The sequence below is a fragment of the Balaenoptera acutorostrata genome, chromosome 17, assembly GCF_949987535.1.
Source record: "Balaenoptera acutorostrata chromosome 17, mBalAcu1.1, whole genome shotgun sequence".
Lineage (NCBI taxonomy): Eukaryota > Metazoa > Chordata > Mammalia > Artiodactyla > Balaenopteridae > Balaenoptera > Balaenoptera acutorostrata.
Window position 1 is genome coordinate 37887069 of NC_080080.1, and position 17332 is coordinate 37904400.

Sequence of the window (17332 nt, forward strand, 5' to 3'; positions counted from 1 at the left end):
TTCTCACCCGTGTCTCTTTCTACAGATATGCTTGAGTTTCTGTAGTGGAATCGCTTGGTTGAAGGGCTATGCCTCTTCAAATTCACTAGTCTAGGCTACAATATCTGATTCACTTGCCTATATTTTTATAGAGATAGTTGGTCTAGTTATTTCCCTTTTCCTTTTTTTTTTTCTTTTCACCTAGGCAGGAAATGAAGTGTTAACCAAGTTGACAAGAGCATCATCTTTTTATTTCTGACCTTTTCTATCTCTAGCCAGACAGAAATGGGGCAGAAGCCTTAGAGAAGTCAAGAAGATTAACATAAAATAAGGAAATTCAGATGTATCTAGATCAGAATCACATAAAAACATGGCCATGTCCTGTCATCACATAATGATATTTACAACACAGCGCTGTCAATGTGCGATGTTGCAAAAACACAGTGCCACATGGTAAATATTGCAGATGTCTGTGAATAAGTCCCTCTGAAAGCTTATGACTATGACCCAGTTCACAAGTGAAGTAATTTTTAGGATAGAGAAGCACTGACTTTTCAGACCATAGCAAAATAATGGGAAATGTTAAATTCTGACCCATAGTACCAATTGAACTACTGTTTTAACACTGTTCTTAAATGGGCAAAGTATCTTAGTTTAACTTGACGTTCCAAATTCTTGATCTTGTGCAATTCATTTGCGTTGAATTTCAGATGATCTATTTGGAAAGGTAGGATATAGGAAAAGTTTTTAAGTCTGTCTCTACAGTTAAACAGCTACTATATTTCAATGGATATTTCCTCATTCAATAAATATTAAAATATAACAAAGAAAATGAGAGCATTTGTATTATCTACTTAATATAGTTTCTTTTTTATAGATTAATTTTCTTGTTTAGATAAAAGATGTAGGGCATGAACAGTATACTTTCACTGGGAAGTTTACCCTGGTAAAAAGACAGGAGCTATTACATTCTATCTTGTCAATGATCCATGGATAATGGGTCACCAGGGGATTTAAGAACTGTATCTTTCAGTTTTTGCCAGGGAGGTATATCAGTGTGCACTGATGTGAACCATAATATGACACACCTTGAAGAGTCTTCAAAACCCTCAGGCACTCTCTCAGCCGCTGTCATTAAGATATGGGACTAAAGGTTGTCAGTTAAAGATGGCGTTTTATAAATAACTTCAGTAACAGAATGTTTTTTCCTATTTCTCCATATTAAATTCTAATGAAAGAATTAATCCTCAGGTTTAAAAATCCTTAGAGTTTTTTTCCATTACCTTAGAAGAATACCTATTTGTGCTGATATTGAAAAACAGAACCAATATAGATTGTTTTATTGTTAAATGGGATGGCGGAAGCAAGTTTCAAAATAATATTATAATGTGATCATATTTGTGTGTGTATGCTTTTAAGTATGTGCTTACATTTGCATATCCACAGCAAAATGTCTAGAAAGATATATGAGAAATATTAATAGCAGCTACCTTTGGGGAGTGGAATTAAGAGGGTCATTAATGGAGGAGGGAAAAATAAAAGACTTTTACTTTATACCCTTCTATATTATTTGAATTTTTTTTACAATAAGCATGACTGTTTTATCATCTGAAAAATAATAAAGAAATACATTTATTTTTCAATTTAAAAACATTACTTTCAATCAACAGTCTTCTAAAGAGTCTCTAAAAGTTCAAGTGCTGGATTTCCCTGGTGGCACAGTGGTTAAGAATCCGCCTGCCAGTGCAGGGCACACGGGTTTGAGCCCTGGTCCAGGAAGATCCCACAGGCCACAGAGCAACTAAGCCTGCGTGCCACAACTAATGAGCCCACGCGCCACAATTACAGAAGCCCGTGCGCCTAGAGCCTGTTCTCCTCAACAAGACAAGCCACCGCAGTGAGAAGCCCGTGCACTGCAACAAAGAATAGCCTCTGCTACTCCACAGCTAGAGAAAAGTCCACAGGCAGCAACAAAGACCCAATGCAGCCAAAAAGAAAAAAAAAAAAGAGTTCAGGTGCTTTAAGAAGACAAATCATATAACATTTTTAAGTAGAGCTTAATTTGCAAACCCACATTTATTTTTACTGAATTAATAAAATAATTTATGGGAGCGAAGTGATATGATTTCTTGGTATTTTCTAGCTTTTGTGAAGTCAACAATACTTACCTAACAATGCATGTATGCTTACCTCAATGAGAACTATACATCCTACAAGCTAGAGAAGACCTTATTATGTGGAGCAAATTTTCATTTTATAGGTGAGAAACTGAATCTCAGAGAGGTTAAATGTCTTGTCTGTAAACAGTTCCAGAGCTTAAAAAAAATTAAATCCTTCTTCTGACTTCATGTCCATGGCTCTTTCCATCACAAAATGGCCTCCTGCTCTAAAATGTTAGTGTAATGGTAATATAAATAGTCCAAAAAAAAAAAAAAAACCCCAATTTCACTTAGCTCTGATCTTAAAACCAGCATACACCCACACCTCAACACCTAAAACATTACTCATAGCAAATTAATGTTCTTCATACAGAAGCCGAAGTAACAGGTCATCTGGTGACAATATTTCAATACACCAATTGAAAAAAGAAGTAAAAAAGTTCTCTGTGACTTTCTCATCTTAATCAATTATCACATTCTCTTTCTTCTCCTGCTTCTTAAATTAGTGAGTGGATTAAGTGAACAAAGAAAGACAAAAAAATAAAACATCAAAGCAAAAGATATCTACTCATGCAAAAAGGAAAAATCAAATTTGTGGACAGCAGCAATAGAAAAGAAAAAGTAGATGGAGAGACCATGGAAGAGTAGTAGGAACCAAGAAAGAGAAAAAATTGACAAATTCCACGACAGTGAGAAAAAAAAAGGGGGGTGGTGAGATTTGTTTTATGTTTATTATGGTAGGCACATAGTAAATGGCTGATGGATAAGATAAAGGGGATGATGATGTCTAATACAGAAGTTCTCAGTTTCTAATACATGTAAGAACTACCTGAAGTGTTTGTTTAAAATATAGAGAGTCCTGGGTCTTTATCACCAGGAATTCCAACTCACCCCCTGAATTAGAGAGGGCCCAGAAATAAGTACCCTGGGTAATTCTAATGATCACACCCTGGACGAACACTGAGCTGGAATTATTGGAGCTCTTAAAAGGGAGGAAAAAAAGGACCAGGATACAGAAACCTAGAGAAGAGAAAAGATAGGAAAAGGAGGTTTGAATAGAAATCAAGGAAGAAAGAAAAGGAAAGTTAAAGTAAATATGTAACTAAATTAAAGGAATGGTTTAGAAGAAGCATGAGGGTGGATGTGAAAAGTGACAAGCAAAGACTGGTCAGAAGCAATAAAGCAAAATGAAATATAAAAATATTGAGGAAATTAAGGCTTTATCTTGGACTTTAAAAATAACCTTTATTACCATTTTCCTTTATAGCAGTAACATATATTCATTGTGGAAGAGTTGAAAAATAAGAAAAGGATAAGAAGAATGGACCCTTAATTTGTTACTTGTGAATAGCTCCTGTTAACATTTTGGTATATCTTCTGCTAGTCTTTGTTTCTGCTTAGTCTCTTGAAGGTTTTGTTTGGTTATATAGTTTACCCCACTATCCAGAAGTAGAGCCTTCTGAGAAACCTTTCCTAAGAAATGGTGTAAAGCAAAGAAGCAATTACCTTAGCACACATCTTGCTAATGCATGCACAAAGTAAATTGAGATAAAGCACAGATGCTCGGAGACAAGAGTTCAAAGCTATGGCCGCTTGATGCTGAGATGCTGAGTCTAGTTCCCGGAGAAAGACCTTGGTGGTGCCACTCTCCCTGCTCAGGGTGTGGCACTGCCTTTATAACAGCTCCTGCAAAACAAATGCTGAATGCTATTTTCTCCTTTTTTCGGAAAAGTGAAAATCCTCTTCGGATTTCTTTCCAGTTAGCAAGAACAGGTACTAATGTCGGTCTTTTGTGAAAGTGAAGTGAAGTAAAGCGAACTTTCAAAAAGCAGGGGATACCGGTATATACCATTAAATATCCTGCTTTTATAACATAAGCATCTTCCAACATACAGTTACTAATGGAAACTTCATTTTTAACATCTGCTTAATATTCACAATAGTCAGTTCTCCTTTCTTCCTTGCTAACAGAGCTCAGGTCTTCCAGGCAGTCAAGAACTTCAGGGAATGCTGGCACCATTTGGTGCACAGAAGGTGAATTTTATGTAGTCTAAGTCAATCACGGTGTAATTCTATTTCCCTTGTTAGTGATTGGCTAAGGAAGGAGCAAGCGACCTAATTCTGGCCAATAAGATATGAGGGCAGGTCTACAGACTGGATTTATGGGAGAGATTCTTAGTTCTTAAAAAGTGGTTAACAAGAAAGAGGTAACCCCCTTTTCTGCCTATGGGATGTGTGTGAGAAGGAAACACTAGAGCCGGTGGTTGGAACTATTGCATCCATCTTGTGGCCATGAAGGGAGCCAGCTACACAATGAAGATGGAAGAAGAGGGAAGTAGGAAGAATTGGGCTCTGGATGATCTTGTCACTCCAATCAATCACACATCCCTGGACCCTTCTTCTTGTTGGGTCAGAAAATAAATCCCCTATTGTTTAAGCCCCTTTAAGTCAGATTTTCTGTTTCTTGCAACAGAAAGCATCCTAACAGATGTAGCATTATAACTTCCTACACAATTTTCCTCTTGTAGGCTACTTGCGTTACTTACAGTTTTTCACTATTGCTTTTGCCTTGGATAGTTTCAAGAAATAAAAAAGTTACATAGCCTAGATAGTAATGTAATTTGTGTTGGGGGGAAGAAAGCAAGCAATAAAGAAAAGAAACAGGAATGAACTTGAAATATCTCAGGTCATCAAAGCTGAATCATTCTGAATCTCCACTCCCTTTATTGCTCATTGCTGTCAGCAGAGGTGGTTATCAGTGGCAAGTTACATTTCAGAAGGAAAAATTGGGAAATACAGTCTCAACATAACACGCTATTAAGGGTGAACATAAATAATCCTCTGAAATACAAGAGCTATTCCTGTTTGCAGTGTTACATAGTTTCATCAACTTTTTCTCTTTATTATAATAAAATTACTTTGGTAATAAGAAAGGCAGCCCGTTATGCCATGGTAATTCACTTCTCATGTTAAAATTTGCTGTAGATTCTACACTGTGTTTAATCTAAATGCACCTAGTCTATCACATTGACAATATTCAAGAACTAATGTTTCCCAAGGGCCTTCCAGAATCAAAACTGGGGCAAGGGTCCCTGACTGAACATGATTTAAGTGAAGAAGTTCAAATGTCTATGCTAATGTCTGACAAATGAACAGTAGAAGAAACCTCCAGTAACTGCCTCTGGTTTCATCACTAGTAATGGTTGGGCCCATTTATAATTTGAGATTTTTAAATATGTTTACTTTTTAAATATTTAGTTGTCTTAGAGTCAAATTTTGGAAAGCTTCCTCATGTAAGAGAGGATATGCCTGTCAAAATAATAATTTTAATCAGTACATTTATCAAGCTCTAGTAGTACAAGGACCTACATTTCAATATTAGCATCAATAAGTACACCTAACACACGTTCAGAATTTTATATTAACAATTGATTACAATGTAATTCATTTATAGAACTTATTTTTTAAATCCCACACATAGATTACAAAATGAGATTAAAGTCACAACTAAATACTTAACTGTTGTTCATGAAGTTCTTCAGCACTGTGGTTATGACTCGTGATATTTCCCACTCCTGGTCTCTGGCCAGGAGTATTGATTCATGAGTTGACTATGGTAGAGGGTGTAAGGAAAACACGGGCTAATCTAAATCTCAGATAATGACTCTTTTCTAAACCCAAAAAAAAAAAAAAAACCCAGCAAATCAATTTCATAAGCTACAAGATATCATTTCCCCCATGATGTCTCATAAGTTTGTCTCATGTAAGAATCATTTCCTGCATACTTGGATGTGTAAAGAAGAAGAAAACAAAACTCAGAATGTGGAGAGGAACCCACTGTTCAAAAGTTTACCTGTCATCATGAAGAATGTGGAAAGAGTCTACTCTGAGGCTGGATCCTTTCTGAATCTAGATGGACGCTGGGTTTAAGAGTCCAGATTGAAGAGGGCCATTAATTTAAGCCCTATTATAGGTTTTTAAATTATCTAAGTAGTCAAGATTCCAAAAATGTGCCACTAGATGCAGAAAGGCAGAAACTGATCATGAAAATCATTGGAAACTAGCACAGGGCTTGGCACATGAAGAGCACAAAATAAACATTTGTTAAAGAAATAACTGCATAAATAAATTTACCTGAACTTTTGATAGCATGTATATGGGAAGGGAAACTGCTTTCTCCACCTTCTCTGTTTTTCCTCATTCACTTCTGATTTCCACTTTTTTCAATAAAAATAAATGGAGAGGAAGAGTATTCTGGTTACACCTATCTGTATTTCCCTGTGACAGGGACTTCAAGGGTCTGCCTGAGCTTGATATCGAGCAAGGGTCAATCTTTGATAATTCGACTGAACCCTGTGCTACGGAATTGTGTCGCTGGTAGTCGGTTGGAGTGGGTGGGGCAGTGAGGCTGACTACATGGAAAAAGCCTGCTGGATTAGGGGAGCTCTAGGGACAGTCAATGTGTAACCCTGCCCTAAAGTATTCAAATCTTCTGTGCCAAGGTGGGCAGGATCTTGAGGGAGTAGGGGTAGGGAGGTCACTGAGTTAATTCTGTACAAACAAAAGAAAACAAACAGTTTCATTCCTCTAAATGCCACACACACATGCATCCCCACATTCCATCCCTGCCCCCCCCTTCCCCGGTGAAGCCTTTGGGCCCATCCCATGTTGGGAAATGCGTTTGTGTGAGCATTAGACACACAGACTTAGTGGGTGGACATTTTGTTGGAGAGAATTGATCTCTCATGAGAAGGAGAAGTGACTTCCAGCCAGCACCCTGCGAACAGAATAAGCCGTGAGTCAGGAACGCTTTTTGAAACCTCCTCATAAGTTGTTTTGAATAAGGCACAGGTGAGGAATTTTGAGTCTAGTCCCCAAATCTCTACCTACTCTTCTGGAGGATTCTAAGGTACAAACATAGGGCATTTTGTCTGGTATCTCCCTGATGATGAAACATGCCATGCCCACACAAATACACAAATGAAAAAAAATCTGAGGATAACTAGTTCACCCTGTTGCTCAGTATTAAAGTTTGCAAGAACAGGACCACTGGGCCACAAGTTCCTCCAATGTTCCCTTTTGAAGTGAAATTATTTCCCTTCTGGACTCTGCAATAGTACTACTGTTTGTCTGCATCCAAAGCCTTCCACTCGAATCCTACATGGGGTTGTCATTATATTAGTGTCATATTCCACCAGAACCATTTGGGAAAGAACTGAAATGCCTCAGAAGGTGATTACATATTTGCCATGAGCTCTATACACAGAATAACCTGTACTTCTGGCATTTTCCCAGGGACAAAAGGCCAAGCAGTGATGGAAACCTTGCTAGTGACCTAACTCAGTTTGCTTTGCAGAGAAATACGAACCTTCTAGAAAAAAAGGTCTCTACCCTTGGGAAAAAATATTTTGTGCAAACATAGCTAAGTAGTCTCTCCTTTCTGTTCTTGTCCCCCATCTTCTGAAGGTTGTACCTGCCTGCATTCTTCTGTAGCAGGATTTTAGACTTTTCCCCCAAAGGTGGAGTAAAGTCTCTGTCTATAGAGCTAAATCATAGTGTTCAAAGTCTAATGGCAAGAGAAGTTGCCCATCATAAACTATGACAATAGGTCAAGGACTTATAAAAGTGAAGTGGTGAGAAGCTCCCTTCTCTGCTTTTTCCATATGCTTCTTCCCACCTTGTGTTTTCAAATGGGTCAGCCATTGGAGTTGCCTTGTTATTAATAATGATTATTATATTGCTTTTATCTGAAGGAATAATACACAAGGAATTAAAATAAACAAAAGGGGAGGAAAAACCTCATGGGTATCAATTTTAATATCTTCAAAAAGCAGAAAGACAGCACAGTTGACCAATTCCAAAATGCCACAGTATGAAAAGGGAAGGGATGAAGTTTCAGTAAGAGAACTGTGAGAAGTCTTACTTTTGAAACCTTGGGATAAAGAATGCCCTTCAATATTTAATATTTCAGAGACATGCCACTCTTCCAGAATCCAGAGGAAAAACAGAAGTCAAATAGCAAGGCACTTTTGCAGGAGTGTTGAAACAAACAAGAAAACATTTTATTTTTGAAAATACAGTCTTTAAAGATAAATTTGGTTTCCATTTTCCATACCTAGGTGCATCCAACAAGATACAAAAACAGACAAAACAAAACAACGAAACAGAGACCCACAACATTATGTACAGAGCTCTAAAATGAGCTGTGAATATCTACAAGACACTAGCATATGCTCTTTGTGAAAGGATGTACTTGTGTGGCTTTCTACAGTTCTCAGTCCTTGGGAAGAAGAGTTAACCCCCTGGAGCTGCCGGTGTGGCTGCAGCTGGGGAAGAGCTGGGGTCAGTGAAGGGTTGGGGGTGGCCCCCCCGGGTGGGAGGCGTGGAGAGGTGTCTGGGGAGGGGAGCGGCGGCGGCGGCCCGGGACAGATCCGGGGCTTCTCTAGAAGTCCTGCCGCGGGGTGTGAGTCAGGCTGTGCCGCCGCAGATCACAGTTTCGCCTGAACACTTTGCCGCACTGCTCGCAGCTGTAGGGCTTGATGTCTGTATGGGTGAGAAGGTGAGTTTTCAGATTACTTCTCTGATTAAAGGTTCTTCCACATGTGGGGCATTTGTGTGGAGATTCCTGTTCAGATGTGAAGCAAGCAAAGGATTAATCCTTCACACCACCACGGCACCCTTCTCAATAGTTTCTGTCTTATCGGTATCACAAGGTTAACAGAACACGCGCACGACAACAAAGAGGAGACTTGCAGGAACACATCTGTGTTCCTAATCCTCCAATCACAAAAACACACGCACAGGCACACACAGGGACCGGATTACACTGATAACCGCCGGTGGCCACTGGCGGTGGGCTTTGTGATTTCCAGCTCTTTACATTTCATCACCATGTCATAGGCAGGAAAAGGGGGAAGGAAAAACTCTAATCCTCTCTTAAGGAACGACATTCTCTCGGGTAATAAGGCTCCTCTTTGGTGGAAAATTAAACTATTCCTCAATGTTCTGAAAACTACAAATTATGAGGCCCCTGGGAGAGAGAACGTATGGGATTTCACCATGCCTCCATTATCAAAATTACCTTTATTTCCTCCCAAACACGAAAGCTTTAAATGCAGGGCACATCAGGTGAAAAAAATAATAATTCTAAAATTAGGATTTAGAATAGTGAGAGTGGCTTGTTCTTTAAGAAAAACACATAAATGTTTTCTGTTAAATAAAATTAATTTCATGTATAAAAAAACTGGGTGCTGCTTTCTCCACCTAGAAAACTGATCTGAATAGAGCCTTTTATGAGAAAGACCCTGCCACTGAACACCTTTTCTAGAGCAAAAATGATAAAACAGAACCAGTCACTGTTTTTAAACAAGAAAACAAACTTACCTGCATATGTAAAGTTTTGTGAACAGCCAGAGTTCTAGACTGACAAAATCCTTTCCCACACTCCTGACATTTGAAGGGTTTTTCTTTGGAATGGATATACCTGAAAATCAATATAAGGTTTCATTGAAATGGCTTTAACACCACGGTGAGGAGTTTCTTTTTGCAATTACTTTAAACGAAGTCATGAGGGAAAAAAGAAAAGAAACAGGATTTCCATTATTTATGTTTTTACACACACCCCCGCCCCCCCGTGTAATTCTGTTTATGGTTAACCTCAACTAACCAGACTCTTCAAAACATTCACCGGACGCCGGCTTTATCTACATTTGATCGCCCTCTCTGGCGTATTTTGGAGCTCGAAATCGTGCCGAACGAGCTCTTCTTGGCCTCTACGGTTTTCTCTGGGATTTAAACTGGTCAAATCAGGATGTAAGGCAAGGCCAAGTTTAGGGGGACTGATTTTAGCGAACCCCTTAAAAGCCGCGGAGGATCGGTACAGAAGTCCTACCTTGGGGTAACAACAGCAAGTAGAGTCCAGGGAAAAGATACCCTCACCCCCACTCCTGGGAAGTTTTTACTGGATGAAAACACTTACATTATAGTATTTCTTCAATTGCCTTTGATTAATGCATAGTTGAAGATGTGGAGGGAATGCGAAGAGCCGTTTCTAAATTCAGTGATCTCAAGACCCCCGCAAATAAGTTTAAAGAAAGGTCCCTGTGGCAGGCTCTGGGGCGCACCTGGGGGCGAGTCAGGGAAGGGAGGGAACCCAGTGGAGGTGGCCGAGGAGATTTCCAGAAATGGTCCTATCGCAGGCAGGACCTGCACCCACCAGAGAAAAGTCGTCGAGGTTTCTTGGCTCTACCTGCCCCACCCCCTAAGGTCGAACCGGTAGAAACTGGAAAACCGATCCCAGGACCAAGGCCAACCCAGCAGATTTTAACTACGTAAGGATGGGGTGGCCGTCCTGTATCCCAAACAAGAACAGGCAGCAGGGGCCCGCTGAGGAAAAAGGTAAATTTCGGGGGTTGGTTGTGGCTGGCTGGGGAGGGCTTTGGGGGATATATTCTAGTTCAGAGGGGATTTTAGTGACGCTTGCAATGTCTATCAGGATTCGGTATTCTGAATAAACTGTCTTTCCCTCCCCAGGCCAACCTCTTTCCCCACCTTACCTGTGATCCCGCAAATGATCTTGCCTCCGGAAAGCCTTGTGGCAGATGTCACACGTGTACGGCCTCTCATCTGTGTGGGTCCTCTCGTGGATGAGCAAGTTGTAGGATTTGGTAAAGTGTCTGCCGCAAAACTTGCAGATAAACTCTTTTTTCGTTTTGGAGGGCAACCTCCCTCGGGAGGGCTTTCTGTCCGGAGTCAATTTACTGAGGCCCGAGATGGGGCTACCCAGGCCCGGGCTCAGCTTGGTCAGGTCTCCTATCTTAGGGGGATCCTCTTGCGTAGCGGCCACGGCCAAGTTGGCAAAGTCAAAACGGGGCCGGTCCTTGTGCAGGGCTGGGAGGACGTGGGCAATGGCTCCCTGCTTGGGGTGGAAGAGGTGGGTGGTAAAGGGCAGAGCCGGGAAAGGGAAGCGCGCGTCCACGAGGCCCTGCGCCGCCGCCATCTCGGTGATGGTGGAGCGGGTGATCTCGTGCACGTTGGGGTACCCCAGTGTCCAGTGGTTCATGTGCATGGTCTGCACGGCGCTGAGACCGTACAGGCCCTGCAGGTGGTCCACCGCGGCGGGGAAGGTGTTCACGGCCTGCAGGAAGGAGTAATTGGTGAGCTGCAGCGATGGGTGGAGCGGGATGGGCGCTGGCAGGGCCTTGCTCCCCATTTTCCGGGGTGCTGGGGGGCGGAGGTAGCCACCCTTTTTTTCCAGGACTCAGAGGCGGCTGGGCGTGGGGCTCCGGCGAAAACCCAGAAGGACAACGGCGCGCAGAGAAAACCCTAAAAATGGCCGGGGGAGAGAGAGAAAGTCGTGACTATTATCCAAGCCTGCTCGGTCTGTCCCTTGGCGCCGCGTGGGTTACAGCACCTTCCTTCTAAGTCCCCCTCCCCACCCACTCCGAGGCCCCCAAATGGAGTGGTGAGGGAACTTTGGAGAGCCTGCCCGGCGGGCGAGTCGACACCCAAGCTCGAGCTCAGTCCCCGGGGCCAGGGTGTCAGGCGGGGCAAAAGTGGTCCCCGGCGGCGAGCGGGTCGCCCGTGGGAAAATCGGATTCCAGGCACGCACTGATTCGAGGAGCCGAAGATCCGGGCCGGGGAGAAAGAAAGGTGGGCAGGGGCTCCAGCAGAGGCGGCACCCAGTCCAGCCCACCTACCCGATCAGGCGAAGCTTGGTCATCCGTGACACCCCGCTGTGCCAACGCCCACAGGCCCGGGCTGAGCCTCTGTTGCCGCCGTGCCTCCAAGCTCCCCGGGGAACGTTGGGTTGTGGGTCCGACCCGGGCGTGAGGGCCTGGCTCAGCCGGGCGGCTCCTAGCGCTGCGCCCCGAGCCCGCCGACCCGCCCGCCGACCGCCGTTCACCCGGACCGCGCCTGGGGTGCTGGAGCGCAGCCGGGCGCACTTTGCGCTCCTGGGGCTGCGGGGCCCTCGGAGGGACTCGCCTCGCCCGGCGCTGACCTCAGAGGTTTTCTTTTTCCTTCCTCTGCCTCTGTCCCATTTATCAGCGGTGACGGGCCACAGGAAAGAAAAGTGACACCTCGGGGGCCGGTGAGGCCTAGAATCACCCCTTCCACCTTCCCAGGGGCCGTCTCCTCCCACCCCCCACCTAGATCCCTTCCAGATGGTTCAGGCTCAGTAGGGGGTTGCGGGGGTGGAGAAAGTCCCCGATCCAGGACCGAGCGCCAAGCTCTCGGGAGGCCCGAGCGCTTCTCGACCTGGCACCTGGAGAGGCTCCTACACCGGCCAGGCCCCAGGAAAAGAGAAGAGAGGCGAGGCGAGAGTGTTCCCCGGGGAGGAAAAAGGACGGAGCAGCAGGGGGGCCACCGCAGATCGGGTACGGTGCGCCTCTGCCTGCCTGGAGGAAGCTGGTTTGTCGGCCTGGAGTTGAGTGCGACGTTGCTTCTGCCACCGGGAAGCCGGCCGGGGTCTGCGGCCTGGGCCTAAGCAGGGCGCACGCACATGCCTGTCCCTGAACCCCCAGTGCCAACACGGAGGTCTGCTTTCAGACCCAGTTTCCCAGGGCACCTCATCTGCTTTCAGGGTAGGCCCACCTTCTCCCACTACCAGCCCCTTTTTAGCAGAGAGTTCTGCCAGCTCTGCGGCCTGGGCCGTGCCTCTGAAGGTGGCTCCCCAGGGGCTGGGACTCACAGTTTAGCGCTTTCCCTAGAGAGGGGCAGGCAGGCCTATCTGAGCCATCAACCTTTATGCCTGGCTTTTGAACCCAGCAGGAAGATGGGAGAGTTTGTCCAGACTTCATTGCCACCAGCCCTTTCTGCGCCTGAAATGCTCTTCTCTAGCGTGCTGTGAAGTCTTGCCTGTGGCTCTATCTGAGGGCAGGCTTAGAGGGCTGCGCTAATGACACAGCGCTCTGGCCAGGCAGAATCTGGCCGCCTCTGCGAGGCCCACACCTTCCCTCCCTCCTCCCCTGTTTGGAACGGCTTGGAGACAGGGATTTATTAATGAACCGCTTCTGCCCAGTGGTATGCGGTCTGGGAGTTGAGGCCGGGAGTTAATGAGAGGTGTGTAAGAGTCAGAGGGTCTCAGTCAGACCGTTCAACCGAAACTGTAAACCTCCATTAGTAATAAACTTTCCCACCACAAATCACAATTCATTTTTGTTCAGTGGCAACCCTCAAGCCCTCTCCTAGAGAGGTAGAAAAAAAAAGATTCTACTAACATCCCTGGTAATCCATTTGTTTCCTCTTCCATTAAAAATCATAAGTTATACCTTTATTTCCTTCTTTTTGCATAGGAGGATTTTCTAGAGATTCAAAATATTATTTTTCCCCTAGTATTAAAAAGTGGCCTCCCCACATAGGAAACCGAAATTATTATTTGGGTGTTTTCCCAGACTGGATTTCTTAGAAATAAATACAGGAGGCAAAGTGCAATTCCCACCACGTTCTCCGTGTATGTATGTGTACGTGTGTGGGGTGTGTTATCGATTGAAGGAATATCATGGCCTGTGATTTTGATTCCAAATGCACAAAGTGAACTCTGCCATAAAGCTTATATGTTAATTCCGCCAGCAGAAACTTGAGTGCCATCTTCCTTCCCTTTTCACCAAATGGTTTATAACCCAAAATTAATGCCTCTTTTATAATTCAGCTTCATGGTGGCACAAAAGTGCTATTTCATGGTGTGTATTCATTTTAATTTGCAGGACAAATAGTTTCTTCATAGAAGAAGAGCAAATCCTTCACAAACAGAGCAACCCTAAATATCCATTAAACATTTTTGCCATAAAGAATTAGGGAGTTTAGATTTCCACTCTCCTGTTGAGTAGCTGGAAATATATGTCAAAAGATATTTTAAGTCAATGCAGAGATCTAAAGTACTTTCGTTTTGTCTAGAGCTGAGCATGTAGTTCTCACACTCAGTTTCAGGCAATAACAGCCATCATCTGCTGTCACTTCTACACCATCCCGTTTCAGACCATTGGTTACTTTTAATTTTGCAAGGAAAGAAACTTAAACCAACGAAAAGACATAAATATTTCCGTGGAGCTGAGACTAGTTTTCTTTCATCAGCCTTCTTCACAGGAATTTCCAGACATGTACAGATGTTTTGTAAAATTTAGTTCACTTGCTGTCAACAACTGAGAGGTGTACGTACTAATTTCAGTTCAGTGAAGCTTTCAAAACACTGGAGAAAAAAATAGTAATTTGATAAGGAGTCTCGCTCTTTGGTAATGTGTTATTACACTTTATTATCTAAAAATCGTATACAGTCAGGGGTCATCTGCTAACACCTGTGGGTTGGTGTCTGAGAGAAATGACTGATGAATCCGTAGGCTCGCTGAATTTCAGCCCAAGCCACAATAAAATTTTACATTAATCAGAGAGCTATACTCCAAGTAGATCTAAGGAGATCATTTTAAAAAAAAATTAAAATGGCCAGATTGGATCAGGTGAACAGAGAGAAAGGGCCGCGAAGTTCCTGCCCCTTCGCTGCGCCTCTGCCTTCCCAAGGAGTTAATTAAATTAAGATGCCTTCCGCATAATCTGGGTTCTGTTTCTCTCTGCTCCCTCGCTCCCCCTGCATGAGTAATTTTCTTGTTCTGCTCAGGACTGCAGTTTGTTTAGCAGAGAAAGTAGCTGTCTGCGCCGTTTCGCTCCGGGAAACTCCAGCCCTCTTTTGTTCCCTGCTAACAGGTAGGGAGACAGAGCCAGCGCACCCTCCACAAACACCTTTTTCTCCGTCCTCACCATACAAACACAACTCCTTGCTCTGTTGCTACTTCTCGAGAATCCGAGTGTTTAAACCCCAGGGGGATTTGCCTTCTGCCCCCTCCTCCAGGACTAGAGGATGGGAGTAAAATCAAAAGGCCAGCACAAGGCTGAAGAATTATCTAGGACTGAACTATTACTTTTCCCTTGAAACGAGCTGGCTCGGCAGGCACTGTGTGTCGCGGCCCGTCCGCTCTGCCGCGGCTTCCCCGGGACGGGTGGACCGGGAATACTATGGCAGGGTGAGAAAGAACATGAGATTGTGGAGTTTCATCTCAACGTACGTAGATCAGCTTTTAGAAGAAGCTTTGCTGAGTGCTTAGATTAAATGTCGCAAAACAAAACTAAAAACAGTACGTGAAAGCGTGTGTCGTTGCGTGTTAGCTGGGAGTGGCGTGCCTGGGATCCGATAAAGTGAAAAATACAATGCCCCGGGAGTGCGTCCGTATGATTTCTTTTCACAGTTTCTGAACTTGTGGCACGCCGGACCGAGAATCCGAGCGCCCCCCTGCACCCCCTGCAGCCTGCCTTCCTCAGGGTGGCTGCAGCCCCTTCCCAGAGCGGACACTCACCTCCCCCAGAAACGTCCGCCTGGGCAGCGTCACTCAGACCTGGTCCAGGCAGTGAGGCGCACAGCTTGGAAAGGTCATTGGGTCCACGCCGGACAAACTTCTTTTTCCGCGCGGAGTCCCGGGAGCCGCGGACATGATCTGGAGGACGACGAGCAGCCAAAACGAGAGCGGATCCTCGCCTTCGTCCCGAGTCAGTGGTCGTAGAATGTGTAAAGACCCAGGGTGGTTGGAGCCCGCGCTCAGAGCTCGCCCGGAACCTCGCGCCTCCGCGAGCCTCTCGCCGCGGACTCGGGGTAAGGTCGGAGCCTGCAGCCTCGCAGGGCCATCACCCTTCAGCAGCGAGCACGCCGAGCTCTGTCCCCGCCCGCGTCCCTCCCCAGGCTGCTCGCGGCCCGGAGACCCGGGCTTTAGTAGCGGCCCCGCCTCCCCTTCGGGCGGGCGTCCCACAGCCGCGCTGGGCCCCCAGCGCCCAGGCTCCGCCTCCGCGCCCGGCGCCCGCTAATGGTCCACTCTGTTTACTTGTGTTTGGATAGCAACTGAGTCTTAAAGGCACAGGTTTGCTCGAGGTTTCTCTGTTACAGAGGCAGAGCCAAGGTGACTCAGTTCAAAACTCACACACAAACACAACGTCCACCCCCTTCCTTCTCGGTGCCACTTTTCCTTATAATGTTAGAAACTGAACAACTGGCTTTCTGCCTCCCGAAGACCCCGCAGAGAAACTCAAAGGGCATTTTGTAGTTTTACTTGGCGCCCTCGCCGCGTTAATTTCCACATCTTAACACGTTTAACATAACTATCTTTATTCGTAGGTAAAATCAATCACTTTTAGATTGTATTCTCCAACATATATCACCCTTCCTCCAATTTTAAATAGTTTTGTACATACTTTTGGTCAGTTATGACTGTATCTGTAGTCTGCTTTCGCCTGCTGTTTTCAAAACGAAGTTTGTTTATAGAGGTGACAATTGACTAATTTCGTAATTACTGCAAAGACATATGTGGGATATCCCAGGAGAAATTTCTTCCAAAATTTAAGCTTTAATCAGCCAATGTACATTTCATAAACAGTTAACCAACTTGGTTAAAGGGGTGGGCATCTGCAACCCATTGGCAAACAATAAAGAATCCATCTGGAATGGGTGAAGAGCAGTCATTTAAAATATTTAGGAAAATACTATGCTAGCTTCTCAAACGTGTACATCTTCATTCCCAGCAAAAAACAGAGTTCATTGTTCAGTTGCCAGGAAACGTAATCGAATTTGAAGTGTAGTGATACATTTTTCAGGTTCTTCTAAAGATTTGGTCCTCTGTGAGTGTAATTGCAGGATGCACTTCAGCTACTCTGGAAGTAGGGTGACCGAGTGACAGAAAGGGGATGACATACTGTCATTTTAAACAGCCTCTTTCCAGATGAGATCTGCGTGAGCAACACTGAGCAAAACGCCCTTCGTCCCAGACGAGTTCGCCAGAGGCGATTTACGTTAGCCCCCTGCAAGTCCGCGCTTTGAGGGGCGCAGATCTGCAAGCCAAGAGGCTGTACAATTCAAAGGTGTTCTGCCAAAATGTGGTTTTGGATGTGCCGCCCAAAACACAACTAAAATAATCTCAATCGTGCGGGGAAGTGGACAAATACAAGCAGAAGACTTAAAACCTGTCAAGAGGTCAAGCTATGATTGGGAAGCCAGGCAGAAGCTACGGGATATTATTATTAGGATAAAATCCCTTCCATTTTATTTATGCAGAGGTAAGTAGAATTTTTCGTTCCTTCGGTAAAACATAATTCAGAGATAGCAGATCTTTTTTTTTTCTTTTCTCTCCAATTTCAAATTTGCAAAGGTTAAAAAGTGAGCC

General features: G+C 44.4%; 1 protein-coding gene across 3 annotated transcripts; it reads right to left on the reverse strand.

The window, feature by feature from the left end:
- Positions 1–8103: 8103 nt before the first annotated feature.
- OSR2 (odd-skipped related transciption factor 2) lies at positions 8104–15843 on the reverse strand. Of its 3 annotated transcripts, none has more exons than XM_007164962.3 (4): positions 15482–15843; positions 10694–11462; positions 9522–9621; positions 8104–8763 (listed from the first exon to the last, which is right to left on the reverse strand). In XM_007164962.3, exons 2-4 carry the CDS (start codon positions 11347–11349, stop codon positions 8581–8583), a joined length of 939 nt encoding a protein of 312 aa, XP_007165024.1. In that variant the 5' UTR covers positions 11350–11462; positions 15482–15843; the 3' UTR covers positions 8104–8580. The 3 variants fall into 3 exon arrangements, with proteins under 3 accessions (XP_007165024.1, XP_057388488.1, XP_007165025.1); XM_057532505.1 differs by lacking the exon at positions 15482–15843 and adding an exon at positions 11837–13712; XM_007164963.2 differs by having other exon boundaries at positions 8106–8681.
- Positions 15844–17332: the final 1489 nt, after the last annotated feature.

Excerpts from the sequence above, each read along its gene's own strand:
- OSR2 (XM_007164962.3), bottom strand. The coding sequence starts at position 11,349 with ATGGGGAGCAAGGCCCTGCCAGCGCCCATCCCGCTCCACCCATCGCTG. Across the intron at positions 9,622-10,693 it reads GATCATTTGCGGGATCACAG|GTATATCCATTCCAAAGAAA; the intron begins GTAAGGTGGGGA and ends ATTGATTTTCAG. Across the intron at positions 8,764-9,521 it reads ACAAAACTTTACATATGCAG|GAATCTCCACACAAATGCCC; the intron begins GTAAGTTTGTTT and ends ACATCTGAACAG.